General features: G+C 46.4%; 2 protein-coding genes across 2 annotated transcripts in view; both read right to left on the bottom strand.

Annotated features, from left to right (window-relative positions):
• Positions 1 to 6,232: 6,232 nt before the first annotated feature.
• On the bottom strand, positions 6,233 to 6,835 carry LOC105462805 (POU domain, class 3, transcription factor 2-like). The gene has a single exon (XM_011709655.1). It carries the CDS (start codon positions 6,833 to 6,835, stop codon positions 6,233 to 6,235), a length of 603 nt encoding a protein of 200 aa, XP_011707957.1.
• A 111-nt stretch (positions 6,836 to 6,946) lies between these two features.
• Positions 6,947 to 15,474, bottom strand: part of LOC105462691 (insulin-like growth factor-binding protein complex acid labile subunit) — a 202,842-nt gene continuing 194,314 nt past the window's right edge. Inside the window, exon 5 of the mRNA XM_011709493.1 lies at positions 6,947 to 8,617. Coding sequence (XP_011707795.1) covers positions 6,947 to 8,617 — 1,671 coding nt within the window. The remainder of the gene's footprint in view (positions 8,618 to 15,474) is intronic.

Raw genomic sequence — 15,474 nt, 5'->3', positions numbered from 1 at the left:
GAACTACCGGCGCTCAATTTTGTACAATAATATCTCGATTAATTTTACTCGAACGCTTCTCGCTTTCTACGCCTCGCGCCTTCCCTTTTTCTTCTTTCTCTCTCTCTCTCTCTCTCTCTCTCTCTCTCTCTCTCTCTCTCTCTCTTCCTTTTTTTTTCGAAACGCGTCGACTGACTAGCGATACGATAACGTTACAGTAGTGATTTTTAGTATGACGGTCATATCGTAAAATATACACTTTTCGCCGTCCCGCTTCTATCGCGTGACGGCCTTTTTAATACTCTCTCTCTTTCTCTTTTCCGGAACTACCTATGATACTTGAACCCCGACACATTTACAATGCATTTTAATTACAAATACGCTACTTAAGATTTATCCGATGGCTCGCCTCGGTACAGTTAAGAGTTAACGGGATCGCAAATCACGGGGAAAGCCCCCAGACCGATTGTATACAACGGGTGAGAAAATATACGCAATGATTCTAAACTTAGGCGCCGTTTGCACACTGTCCACACGCTGTTAACGATTCTCGGCGATATCGCAATACGAATTTGGCAGGAATTAAATGAAAAAACGCGCGCGTCATAATTTAACACATAAAATATACAAAAATATGAATACACGCTAAAAATAGAGATGCTATCATCACTTTAATGCAAATTTCCATAAATATATAACATACATATTTTTTTCAATTTCAATTTTTATTTCCCAAATTCTCTCCCGGCCGTTGTCGTGCCGACATTTGACGTTCGTGAAATGTTCATATTTCACATGCATTTACGATTATAATTTCTTTTTACGCTCTTTGTAAAATTCAAAAAATTCTCACGAAGAGTTTCTTTCATTAAAATGACGATATAGGGGAAAAACAAGCGTGTGTCGCATCCCGCGTAAGACGCCCGCGCAAAGTGCTTATCATCGTGTCGCGACGTAGAGATTGTGCCTTATCATAAATAAGAATACAAAAAGGTCCTTTCGCGTGAAGTGAGCGCAGTTGCGAAATAAGCATTTCAAAAGGGAATAAGATTATCGTTCGGGAGAGCCTTATTGCATGAGACTGCGCGAGCGTTGCGTCGCGCGCGCGAAGAAGCTCTTCGATTCGCAAAATTCGACAAAGATAAAGATGTCGAGCGAAAATTCGCAAAGTTACCCTGCCCCTCCCCCCTCGGATATTTCGGTTGATTCTCGAACTTACGAAATTAGATACGTCCTTATGCTAGTCCTCTCCGTCGACGTCTCGATGTTGGAGCGCCGGAAACGCTACTCGGCTTCGCCTTTAGCGCATATTTCACGAGCGTTCGCATCGCCGAACGTGCATTACATACACGTGTCCTCAAAAAACGTACGATACAGCGTAGCGATATTGCAATCTTTTATGTATACAAGTATAACAATATTTCTGCATGTGTGTATGACTGTGTATAAACGTAATCGTATCGTCAAGAAAAGTTATACATACATATATATATATATATATATTAGAGTAAGGGATTACTTTTTTTTGCGCCACCTTTTTATTCCGCAAAACCTATTCTGCAAAATGGAGCGTAGAGCGCGAACTCTCGCGAATTTAAAAGCAGTCTTTAACACCGGTTTTATGGTACGTCGAGACGTGCCTGTAAAATATCGAAAAATTGTCGCGGTATAAAATACAGAAGTCGTATCGTAACGTGCAAAAAATGTGTTTGGCTCTTCTTCGTGACAGTCAAAAGTTGAGCGGAAATAATAGTCTAAATCTTTTTCAGAATCGATTGACACTTTTCACGCTTTTTCCCAGCTATATCGAAAAGCGTAGCTTTTCACGCCGTTTGATTTTGCATCGGACTTATTTCTGAGGGCCGTTCGCTCTCGAGAACGATATTTCGTGAACACAAGGGGTTATTGTGAATACATAGTTTGAGCCGTTCGTTTTCCTTGCAAGCACGGAATGCTTGTAAAGTCAACGAAACGTTTGGAATAATTATCGACGTATACTTCGATTATCGACATTTTGAAAAATTAAGAATCTTCTGAGTTTTCAGCGAGAAAGTTGCTCACGGAGATCTCGATCCTCGCGGCAGCCGAAACTCGTTACAAGGATATCTTTCGCTCTCCCTTCGCGATCTGTTAATTGCGATAAGTGGCAATGTACACATTTAATCCTACCTCGGAACGCTTGTTGTACGCCGTAAGTCCCGCTTCTATAACCGACAAATTCGCGTCGCGTGTCAAATAATAAAATTCCCGATGCGCCAAATCGGCGTCAACGGGGTGGAAAGGATTTTACGAGCCAGGATGAGTGTCCTTGAGACATGTGCAGACGCATCCCACGGTAGAGAAGAGAGAATTTCTACGCGGTTATACCAAAAAATGGAGCCGCAATTCATCTTCCTTCGGCGGCGCGGGCGAACGACGGCGTTACTCCATTATCGATAGTAACTTTCACTCCCGCCGTGTCTCTTTCTTCGCCATTCGATGCATCCGTAATTTACCCCCGATAAATCACGGCCCGCGATACCCGCTATCGCTGCCGCGTCCGGCGTTTTATTTGGCGAGATTTATTCCTTCGACTCTCATTGTTAGCACACATTGTTCCGCGTTTTAACGTGTGATTTCGTTGAATTAAATTTGCCCCGGGCATGATCAATCCCGCATTATTATACCGAGGACTGAAGATCCGGCCGAAAAAGAAGCAATCGCGACGGAAGTAATCGCGACATAGCCCGAGAGAGTGCAAATCAACACGCGTCTTCTGCATATACTAAACGGTGCTCAATTTCCGTCCGATTTCCGCTGTGTCGCGAAGTTAACGCCTCGAAGCCTAATTCTCGAAAACCCGTTGCAGATTCTACCGGAGCTGAAATTCCGCCACTCTCTCCATGCCCAGCGAGCAAGCGAGCGAGCGGCTGCACCGCCGCCGCCGCCGCCGCCGCCGCCGCCGTCGCTGCCACCGCTGCCGGAGTCGATTCAAGGTGCAGTCACCTTTCTCAGGCCGGGTGACCGTGGAATTCCACTGGGTACACTCGGACGGAAAAATAATCTCGTTCCGTAAAGTACATCTTCGCCATACACCTCGCCTCTCGTTCTCTCTCTTTCTCTCTTGCTCTCTTTCTCTCTCTCTTTTCCTCTTCCCTTCGCTTTCCCGCACTCTCTACCGCGGCCATTACGCCGGTCGGCGAACTAACTTAAACTCGGCCGCGCCCCGTGCATTTTAATGCAGCCGCGATTTATCAGGGCCGCGGGATTTTCGATGTGCCGTCACCGCTGCCGTCGCCGCCGCCGCCGCGGGAATTGCCCCCTCGTGCAATATCGAAAGTAAAAGTGACCGGAAAATTACCCACGTGGGTACCGATGCCGCGATTCAATGGCGATTAAATGGTAGTAATTTCGGCGTGCGAAACCAGAGCCGGTTGGAATTCGGCACGCTGTACCGCGGCGGGAGTGTGGGGAGAGATGTAGCCTTCCTCGCGAGGATTTCAAACCCCGACGTCGACAAAACGAATCGTGTTCTCTGGTCTCGGTTTCTCCTTCGTCGGACATATAATGTCTCGCGATTGACAGACCGCGTTCTTCGCAGAATAAAATCAAAATTCGAAAAATTGTAAAAATAATTATTATTAATAATAAATTTGAAAATTCTGAAATTAATTATTAATAATTTAAAAATTGTACAATTAATTATCGTTAATAATAACTTGTTAAATTTAATTTATTAATGATAAATTTAGTAAATTTAGAATTAATAATTGTTAGCCGTCAGTTATCTATTAATTATTTACTGCCCGAGAGAAAACGAACGCTTTGATAACGAAAGCATGAATAACGAAGATTTTAGCTTCTAGAATTGCCGCGTTTTAGATAAATCTTCAAGTATAAACGCGTATTCGCATTGCACGGTATTACCGCGAGAATTCCCTGATATCCACTTAGAGATCGTCGTGATTTCACGATCTGAAAGACACTCATCCGCTGAAACGAGGGGAACGGACGATACCCGCGTTTTTAGAAACCTGCGCGGTTCCCTAACAACAGCGTAAACCTTCTTAAGGTTAAATCCCTAACACGACCTTACCACTTAACTTACATATCGACCAGAGGAAAAGAAAAAGAAACGACCGTCCTTACATCGCTAACTCGCGCCGCGATATCAGATAACATTTTGATAGTTTCTCCGTCTCCGCGATCTCTCGACGATCGAGGGATCAAATCGCACGCGGATACCCGCTTACCGATTACCTCTCTTGCTCTCTCCTTCGTTTAGCTTTCTCTCTTTTCCACTTTGGTAGGCAGGTATCCGGAAACTCGACGACGATCTAGAATCTCTTAAAGTTAAAGATAGTCGAGGACGCGTTGACACTAGCTCAACTATACCGTCTCCGTCGTGCCTCTGTACATTGGTGTTTTTATTTAGAAAATAATTCGACCGTTTAGAATATATATATATAATTTATGTTTTATGTATATATATATATATATATATACTTTTTTATTTATATATCTTTATGTATATATTTATATAGCTGCGTCCTACGTTACTTATAGTACGGTCAATCTCCTTGCATATGATACACGTCTCTCATCTCGCGCGACACGAACTCTTGGTTGCGCGTCCGCCTGGAATAAAACGATTGAGCGGCGCTCGATGGATCTTAACGAGTCGCTCCCGTTCCCCGAACCGTGATCTTCGGATCTTCGAAGCTGTTACGACTCGTTAAGCTCACGCCCTCGGATCGGCCTCAAGAATGACTCGGCGTAGACCGATGCGCTATCGAACTTCGGTTTCGATCGAGCTCGGCGGTCTCGGCTGCACGATCGTCAGGTGGTCGACCGCGCGTATAGAATTTTCACGCGTATATATATGTATGTGTATCGCATGGAACACAACAGTGGCTCCACGTGGCCGATGGCCCGTCGTTTCCGGGAGTGGGAGAGGGAGGGAGGGGGATTGTGTGGACCGACCGTCTTCCCGCGGGTTATCCACCCGCGAGGGATTTCCGTTTGGCATCACTCATCCTCGACAGTGCTGATCTTGCGGTCATCAGTGATAAGACGGACGTGATAAAAATCCTGGCGAAAGTCATTCCGTATCCGTTGGGTCTTCTTTTCTCCGTGATTCTAAGACGGCGACTCCCCACGGTGACGTGAGAGAGGGTATTAATCTTCAAGCAGTCGCGCGGGAAGATGGGCTTATTAAGGACCGCTTAGGGTTATAGACGAGGTGTATAATTTTCGGAATGCCATCTCGTTCCGGAAAAAGATGCGGCATCTTTTTACAGATATACTTAACGCGAAGTTTATCCGCACCTTTTGATTACGATGGCGAGCTCATTGGTTTTTTTTTGCTTGCTTGAATACGTTCATTACAGGCCAAAAGAAGATAAAAGTAATAAAAAAAAAAAAACAGTAGAAAAATATAATTTAACGTTTTTCAAACGTGAAATTATAATCTACGAAGAATTGTTCATATTTGGATTTTGCATTACTGCACGGAAAGAACGATTTTGCTGGACACAGATCTGAAAATAATTTTATTGGACTATCAAATTAATTTTGTTGAAACCTAAAAATTGATGAGCATTTCTGTAAACTGAATTTTGATATTTCAGCACAATCAGTTTAAATTTCCAACAAAATTATTTTGATATTTGCATCAATTAAAATTTTTAGACTTTTCAGTAAAATCGTTTTTTCCGTATGAAATTACGTTATAAAATGTCTTTTTTCTGATAACGCGAAGACGATTAGATGTTGTATCTAAAACCTTAGCTTCATTCTTTCTCTACGAAAACTTAAATAAAAGTATTAAGTAACAAATGTCTTTTTAACACCGATCGTTGATTTTCGACTGATCGCGGCATCATTGATTCACGATGGTCGATCCACGACGATACTAATATTGCGATCGTATACGAATAGAATGTCCCGAATAAATTGTATATCATGGCGATATGACGATCACACTTTTAGTGCGATCTTTTTGGTCGTGCTTCTTGATATTCTTCGTCAAGTGTCGTCAGTCTTCTTCCTGTTTTACCAGTTTTCACTTCTTTTTCTGTCGCGCGACGAAAGGAACTTTCTTCTGATTGGTCTCTGCTGGCCTCCTTCGTCCATCTCTTCAAATTGTCAATTGCGAATTCCTCCGTATGTAAAACAATGCGGAGGAGTTCCACGGTGCGATCGCGTCTCTTCTGGACTGCAGATCCTGCTTTCCGTTTTCTCGATCTGCAACGTGATGCGTCCGATTTATCGTCTACGCTCGGTACGTGCCGATCACGCCCATGTCGAGGTTGTCGCGCAACTCCATCTCCAGTTGGGTCTCCCTGTGCTTATCGGACCGGTGCGACGTTATCGGTGGCGGTGGCGGAGGCGGCGGCGAACCGGCATCTCGCTCGCGATTCCTCTCGCGAGCGGACGGCCTGTCCTTCTCGCGCTCTCTCGTGTGGTGATGGTAGTGATGAGCGGCGTGCCCGTTGACCGGCAGAGTGGGGTACGAGGATTGGCCGCAGTTGGGCTGGTGCCTGGAGGGCAGCGGCGGCGGCGACGACTGATGGCGACCACCGGCCGGGACTCCGTTTTGAAGTCCGGACTCCAGAGTCCGTATCCGATCGTCCGACTCTCTGGCGGAGAGCTGCGGCTGCGAGTGCGGCGTACGGCGCAGAGAGTGACTGGAGTAATGGGATCTCGCGCCGCTAGACGTGACTCCGTCGATCGACGCTGCGCTCAGCGACGCTGTACCATCGTCCACGACGCCTCTGACCCCTCCTCCCCCTCCGCTACCTCCACTACCTCCTCCCCCTCCTCCGCGGTGACCGGACGCGTTGTTCGCGACGGGCAGCGTTCCCGGGCGGCGCATCTGGCGCGCCGTTTCGCCGTCGATGTAGGTGAAGCCCTCGGCAAGGGTGGTGCTGCCGTGAGGCAGGAACCAGACCCCACCGGTCCCGGGGCTCGCTGCCCGAAGTTCTAGCTACAGTTCCGTCACCGGTATCGGCTTGATACCGGCCGCTATCTGAGCGTGCTGCTGCTGCTGCTGTTGCTGCTGCTGCAGCTGCTGAAGGTGATGATGATGATGATGCGTCGGCACCGGCTGAGACTGCGGTGTCTGATGGTGATGGTGATGGTGATGGGCGTGCGCCGAGCGAACGATGTACTCGTCGTCGGAGAAAGTCTTCTGGTATTCGTGCTCCTTCCGCGATATCGCACGGTTTTTCCACTTGTAGTCCTTGAGCGCGTCCCGCACGCGTCTACGATATCGGTAATACAGGAGCAATGCGAGACCGGTGAAGAGGGCCAGCCCGGTGGCGCACACCGTCACCAACAGAGCCTGCTTACGCGAATCTGAGAAGGCGCAGCCCAGCTCGTCTGCGGTCATGCCCTTGATGGGCTTGCCCTTAGATTCGGGCGGCTCGGCACATATCACCGGACTCGAGTTCCTTGGGACAAGTATCTCCGCCAGCCATAACTGACTGCAGTCGCACACCAGTGGGTTCTCGCTGAGATCCAGTCGGCGTAATTCGTTCCAGGCGACCAACGATTCCGAGAATGTGACAAAGGCGTTGTCGCGCAGCATTAGATGCCTCAGATTCGGTAAGCCAGCCAAAGAACCGTCCTCCATAGTAGCCAGCCGTTTGTTACTGTTCAATACGAGAGTCTCCAGATTGGCGTTATCCGAGAAGGCCCCTTTTTCTACAGTGGTAAGCAGCTTGGCGCCGGATACGTCGAGCTTTTTCAACGTCAACAGACCTTGGAAGGCTCCTGATCGCAGAATCGTGAAGAAATTCTGGCCTAAGGTGAGCTCCTCCAGGCGCGGCAACACCGCCAACTGTTTCGTCGGTACTTCGCGCAGTTTGTTAGCGCCCAGTTTCAGGGTACGAAGGGCGTTCAGGCCGCGAAACGCTCCGTCGCTGATGTTGTCCAGCCCGGCACCCATAATGTCCAGCACCGCCAATTGCTCGAGACCCTTGAACGCGTCGTCCGGCAACGAGGAGAAGGCATTCCAGCCGATGTGAAGCTCAGCGAGGGCGTTCAATGGTGCTAGGGCTGGCGATGGAATGGTTCGCAATTGATTATCGTCGAGGTACAGTACCCGGAGAGTGCCTAATTTCTGAAACGCGCCTGGCTCTACTTTCGATATGCGATTCTGGCCCAGATCAAGCTCCTCGAGCTTCGACAGGTAGGAGAACAGGCCGTTCTTCAGCGTCTCCAGGTAGTTGTCCCGTAGGTTCAACACCGTGAGGGATTTCAGACCCTGGAATGTCTTCTCGGTCAGCGCCGAGATCTTGTTGTGCTTCAGATGGAGCTCCACGAGGTGTCGTTGGGCGTCGAAACTGCCGTTTGGTATGGTGAACAGGTGGTTGCTAGAGAGATCGACGTTTTTCAGATCGCCGTAGAACTGGAAGGCTGCCGCGTCCACGATCTTGATGCGATTCTCTTTCAACACTATTCGCTGGATGCTTGGATTCAGCGCAATAGGTATTACGTCCAGATTGGCGCCCACGCAGGAGACCACCAGGGTGTCGTCGTCGCATGTGCAGCCGGTGGGGCAGAAAGTCCGTGCCTCGGCTGTGCCGAGGGCGAAAAGGCCGACCAGGACGAACAGATGGAGAACGCTGATGACGGTAAAGCTGCGTCGCGACGTCTGCAAACAACAAACGGGAAAGTTCCAATCAATTATAGGTAATAAAAAGTTTTGTTTGGAGTGGCATAAACAAATATTGCGATAGTTACACACTCTAACTCGGAAGTAATTTTCGGAAGGAATAAAATTCGCGCGTCAATTCTAGATCTATTCTAGTTTCGTTCACTGGAGAATCACTGTCGAGAGCGCACGGTGGACAAACTCCCCGGGTCCTATACGTTCTAGCATAGAACGCTGTCGACAGTCGCCTCAGGGAATCGATACCGTCTGGCGCACACCGCACCCAATTTATGCCGGTTTTACGACAAGAGCGTTGAATTATTTTCCGCGGAGCTCACCGCGCCGCGCACCACCGACCGACGAGCAACGCGCTCGTTCATTCTCCCTCTCTCTCTCCCTTCGCGCTCGTAACGTGAAGGTAAAGTTATTTCCGTTTTCGTTGGCCGCGATCGCGCACGTAGGTGCGAAATTAAGCCTGCCGCGCGCAGCTGAAACGCCCGACCGGGCTAAATTATATCCGGAAATACGAGCGCCCGCGGCTGTTCCGCGGATAATAAGCTCCTGGGGCGTAAAAACTTCTATTCTAGATGGAAACGCCCGAGTGCGCCGTCGGTCGCCCGGACGAGTCCGAGCGCGCCGTGGCCCAAAGTACGCCGTAAAACCTAAACGGGATGGCTGATCCCCGAAATGGGCGAAGACGCCCGGTGTCGTTTCGGGACCGGAGTGAGTGAGAGAGAAAGAGAAAGAGAATTCTGGTTTTCCTCGGCAGGAGAAAAATTCGATATCGACCCAGACGGGTTTTGATATAGGCACTATGTCAATCGGGTGAAACCCGGTGAGATACCCTCGCGTGTACGGGATTTTGTGAAATCGTCCCTGGTGATGTTTTCCTTTCTCTCTACGTGAAGATGCTCCATTGTGACTGATAATCGATACTATCGTAGCGTTGTTAAACACGATCTTTACGCGCTCCACGTAGTTTCAATCCGCGCGGCCGGAACAAAGCCGAGTTTTTATCGGGCAGACTCGATCAAGATTGCCGGGTGATCTGATGGATCGCGTACAGCTTCGTTTATCTGAAAATTCATCGTTCATGCACGATCACGGGAAACGCGATCCGTCGGATTGATAAGAGTATTTTTCTTGCGATAACAATCCGGGTCAACAGAAGTCTAAAAATCCGGCCCGGAATCGATCGCCCCGGCGTGACAGAGTCGCACGAAAATGCCGGGAATATTAACGGCGTTTTCGGGAGAGAAAAAAAAGAGCTTGCGCGTGATTTACGCGTACGGAGGGATTTATTTCGAAAGCTCGCCTCGCCTCGTCGAACCAGTGTCGCGCTGATGCACTCCGTATGTCCGCATTAAGCCACGTATACAGTGTTCGGAAATTCACTGATACGCGTGTCAACATGACAGATGTCGAAAATTAAATCTAAAAGATATATTTACTTCTCGAGACAATTTTCGTGCGACATAAATGATAAAACGTTGAAAAAAAAAAAAACTCCCGAGGACGTGGAAGAAGCACGTCACGCGAACTTTCGAACGCTCTTCTTCTCGAGCGGAAGCAGAATTTAGCGAGACTTTAATTATCGAGATACTCAACACGTGAAAGCCTAAACGGATGAGCGTAGCGCGGGTGATATCTGCTCCCTTTCAGACAGACGAGGGCGAAATCTAGAGCGCGTGGAGTCTGTCCCCTTTCGTGTACCCCGTATATAACGCGCGACTTTACATACGTTTCAGCGCGGACTGCTAATCCGCGCGACGAAATGCTACGCGAGTAGCGGCCGGGGAAAACGCGGTCGGATATTCGCCGCCGTATCACTGGCGCGCGTATTAAAGCTAAAAACGGTCGCGTCATTAGGAAAGGATTATGCGATCCCCGCGAATACGAAACTTCCTCGTGTCCTCCACGCGCGCCTGACCCCGTTACTCATTTCTCATTTCAACTGTATTACGCAGCATTACGAGATCCGGCCGTTATTAATGAGTTTTAGGCCACAAATAGACTTTTCGCCCGTCCTCCCTCGCCTCGCATCCGTCGTTTATCTTCTTTATTGTTTTAATGCTGTCAATGATTTTATTGGAACGAACCAGATATCGTTGTTATACCCACGGCAAACCGATGAGTTCCAAACTGGAATTACTCTATCAATCATTTTTATTAGAAGATTACCGCTTGCGGGATTTATATTATTCGCAGAAACTTGCGAGCCCGAGTCCTTAAAAGGGAAAAACGCTCAGTGCCTCTCATTTTCTAAATTAAAGTGCTAACTTGCGTTCTCAGTGTTTTATAATTATAATCTAATTTTTACAATTATAATAGGATACTTGATTCTACATTTCTCTCTTTATTATCATTTTTGCCTAATTTTATATAATATATTGCTGCAGAGCTGTATTTCTATCTGCACCGTAATCTCCACTATAAATTTCTGTCTAGCTGCTCACTCTCTCTATGTTACCTACATTTTCATTATTTTCAATTAGTTTTTCGGTTCATTACTATAAATCACTGTTGTGTCTCTTGCAATGTTATTTTTCCATTTGCATTTTCTCTTTTCTTACATTTCGCCTAATTTGATTTCGCTTCAATTACCTTATATATGTATGTAGAGTATCTCAAAATTTTTCTGACTCTTATGGAGCTCGAGATGCGGGCTATTCCTACGATTCTCGTCGATCGAAATAACGCGAGTGCGAACTTACTTATCCATTTCCTCATCCTCTTAAACTTTCGTTACTTCTATCCTGTCACGTTACGTGACAGGATAGAAGTAACGCTCCCCTAAAACTTCCAACAAACTTATCGACGAGGTGATGCTATCAATGCATAGTGCCACGCGAACCGACGGGTTTAAAGACTATCCGCGCGTCTCCATATTATTTATGCAGCTCGACGAGGGCCGCCGCTGGCAGGTGGAGAGCACAACGCGACTCATCGGCGTGCACGAGGCGCGAATTACGTATGCGACAACATGCGGTTGGAATCGGAACACCGGTGTCCGATTCAGACGTCATCGTCTGCTGCGGAGACACCGGAGGAATTAATAGAGCAACGTGTAATATAACCGTCGCGAATAATCATGCCTAGGTCGGCCTACACGCGCGTCTCGATGCCATCGCATATCCATTTTAGGGTAAAAAGCACATATCGCACACGACATTCCTCTGTTACGGTCGTGATCTTGGTATCGTCGAGACATCCTTTTCAAATGCGGTGTTTCACTAAGCCGGTATCAGACTACGAATTGGAAATTGAGGATTACGAATTGAGAATTAAAATTTGACTAATCAGATAATTTTAATTCGTTTTATTTTGACTGAATTAACTAATCTCCAATTTGCGATCTTCAATCTCCAGTGCGTAGTCTGATACGGGCTCTAGGCAATCTATTTGTCAAAAAGATTCAACGTTAAACATTAAGAATCACTCAAACTCAGGTGGTGGCTTCCTTCCGACTTTATCTTTGCTAAATATAAGAAGTGACTTCAAAGTGAGGACGCGTCCATAAAGTTTCTCGCCAGAGATCCGAAATATTCCATTAAGAATCTTTTTTTAAGTCGAATTCCTTCGTACTTCTATTTTACATTTCATGAGTTAGGCATTTGAATTTCCACGGAAATTCCCTCAGTCCAATGGATTGAACAACTATATTCCGTAGTTAAGCATCTTATCCCATCTACATTTCTAAACACGAGGCGGAATTCCGTAAAAGCTATCGTCTGCGCCGAGAGGGGCGCATGAGGGGGGTAACGAGATATATAATATATATCGTCGTCGATAACGAGCTTAGCGTATCCGCGGTGCGCGGCGGCGGGATTTCCCCTTCATTCCTGGCGTATAGTTTGCGCGCTCCTCGAAAAGGATAAAGTATGTTTTTTCTCCCTGATCCGGGATCTCTGTACCCGGCCGGAGAATTTTGTTAAAGGGTCGCCTGGGTCGTCGTTTTTGCGCCGCGTCACTCGAGCTTTAATCAACGCACGCCGCGAAGGCACGAAGCCGCGTCGCGCCGCGCCGCAGCACGCGCGCGTTCATAACGCGCTTATAAACGCAGTTAATTATCATCATAGCGTAATCAGCTTGTGCTCCGCGCGGCAAAACCATCAATTACCGCGCGCGCAAAACTACTCTGCCGATCGTTAAGCCCATACCTTCTTCTGACCTGTCCTCCTCCCCCTCCCCCTATTTATCGGAGGACCGAAACATCTCGTCCGGAGATTTGATTCGAGCATGATATTTTCCGAAAAGCGAGATTTACATTTATTCGTCCACGTTTTATACACGTAACGCTCTCGCGCGCGCACCGGGCAGATTTACATTTATTTATACAAATGTTTACGGCGGCATTTCAACCTATTTTCCGTCCCGCTCTGTCGTTATCTTTTTCCCCTTTTTCTTTCTATTTTTTTTTTTTTGACGCTCGCGCTGTTCGCCACTGCAGAAACGCGAATTATACGGGCTCTCGAACGAAACACCTGATCGATATCGTCGCGTATCACGCGACAATTCTTTTTTCTATCACAGCGGAACGACTGCTGTCGCATGGGTAAAACGCAGTCGCCAACATATTCATGTGACATGAAATTGTTTATTATTTTTTTTTTTTCAAAGATACATTCGCCCGAGTCTTTTGAGCAGGCATATTCACATCCATTGCTTATGAATTTATCCTCGTCGGTGTCGAAAATGTCACCGTGCGCATATGCATCATGTAAAATCGACTCGTTATCTCTTTCCACATTTCGACGCTTTGCTATTCCTACTCATTAGCCGGTTGCATTAAAAAAAAAGAAGGAAAAGAGTGCGAAGAGCACATCGATATTTGTACATTCTGTCTCCTCGTATATACGTCATAAACTACAAAATATTATATATAATGTAGACGTAAAATATTGACAAAATAGCAATAAAAGTGTGTGACGTAATCTTTTGGGTCTGCACATAGAAACATAAATATTAGCTATTTTCCGATCGTGCGACTATACGTCCCGCGATAGGACGTAAAATATGCGAATTGAATTGGAGCCGCTGGGTCGAAAAGGGTTAATCGTTCCCGGATAACCGGCGTGGCAGAATACGCCAGACATCTCGACTTATCGCTCGCACTAATCATAACGCGGTAGTCGCGAGCGGGGGAGGAGGGAGGGGGGAGTGGGAGGGAGGGAGGGAGGAGGAGGATGGGGGACGCGGGGTGAAACGGGATGGAATATAACGTCACGCCCAGCCCTCGTTTCAGGGTGAATACGTCGGGTTTAACTCGATGTAATTAGCGATTACAGATTACCCTTTCGTCCATTAGCATGGGCCGCGATATGCGCATGGCGAACTCGGCCGCTCTGTTCATGTAAATGCGTCGCATACATACAGATTAGGCGTTTCACCGGAAACCGGAGCCCGATGCTCCGGCCTATCCGTGTGTGTGTGTACGTTCGTGTGCTCGCACTGACCCGCGCGTGCTCGAGCCTCCAATTTCCGCGAAAGCCACACTTTCGTACATCATCACTTGTCTTACTCGCTCCTGCGGTATTGCGATCATTTTTATTTTTCCGTACACATACACATATACACGTTTGTTCCAAGAACGCAGAACACACATACCGAGATTTCGAAACACGCGGTTCTATGTCGGCGCATAATTAATTTGATCAAGTTTATCGATCCAGGCGCAACTCCGATTATTTGCTGTTTCGCAATCTGTACATCGGTGTACTCTTTATGACTATAGCAAGCGAAATTCATATCAAGGAGTAATGACCGGAGTTTGTATTGCGTTTTATTTGTTCATGCATGCCGCTGATTTAAATAACAATATGTAAAGCCATAATAACATTTATCGGCTGCTACCATTCGCGTCCGCAGAATAAGTAAGAGAAATACAGGGTGTATCTGAAAGCCCACTAATTAACGTGTTCCTTGTAAAAAAAAAAACCAAATCGAAAAGTCCTCTAAAATCCATTTTTTTCAATGCACAATGAAGCAATCACTACTGCAGTATTTACAGCTATATTGAGCACTGTAGAAAAAAAAATTTAGGACTTTTTGACTCAACTATTTTATAAGGTATAATGCTATATATTAGTGAGTGCTATTTAAGAGCGATTTAATTCTACAATGAAGTAATAATTACTGTAGTAGTGACTGTGTCATTGAGCATTGTAGAAAAAAAATGATTCAGGACTTTTCGATTATTTTTTACAAGGAATAATGTTATATAATTAATAAGATACGCTCTGTATAGCTATTTAGGATATACCCTGTATAGCCATAAAGTTATTTAATACCGTCGAGTTCGGTAACATTTTCAGCTGTAATCACGTAAATGAGTGGCTCGTGTAAATCAAGAGGGGTTTCGCCAAAAAGGGTTTTACGCGCATACGCGAGTGGCAAGAATTAAATAAATCCTAATCTTATTAGGTGAAAGCGCGGTTAATTTTCTTGTGCCATTAAATTGATGTCGCCAGCTGCGGATTTAACGAGCCTACGTTACTAACCGCTTTGCGGCCGAACCCTTTTAATCACACGTGCGTCCGAAATGCATTCGATGGGCGACCATTAAATGGACGACTTTCATATGTCAAAATTACTCGGTAAACGAACTTTCCGTCCGCATGAAAAATATATTTGATTTTTCACCGCGGCCGCCGATGAAATCAATCCGGCGTATAACGCTAATTGCGTATCCATAAACGTAAAACGATATTTTCTCACTTAACGTGTGTCACAAAACCCTGTCATCTTTATCGAAACGAAGCAAGATACGCGACAGAATTACATTTCAAAATGTTCGCAACGGTTTCTCTATTCCAGTTTTTCGATAATATTCGGGAGACATGAGAAAATTATCTGCA

The sequence above is a fragment of the Wasmannia auropunctata genome, unplaced genomic scaffold (genome assembly GCF_000956235.1).
Source record: "Wasmannia auropunctata unplaced genomic scaffold, wasmannia.A_1.0 LD336095.1, whole genome shotgun sequence".
Taxonomy (NCBI): domain Eukaryota; kingdom Metazoa; phylum Arthropoda; class Insecta; order Hymenoptera; family Formicidae; genus Wasmannia; species Wasmannia auropunctata.
Note: the sequence above shows the minus strand (reverse complement) of the source record. Positions and strands in the feature narration are given on the sequence as shown.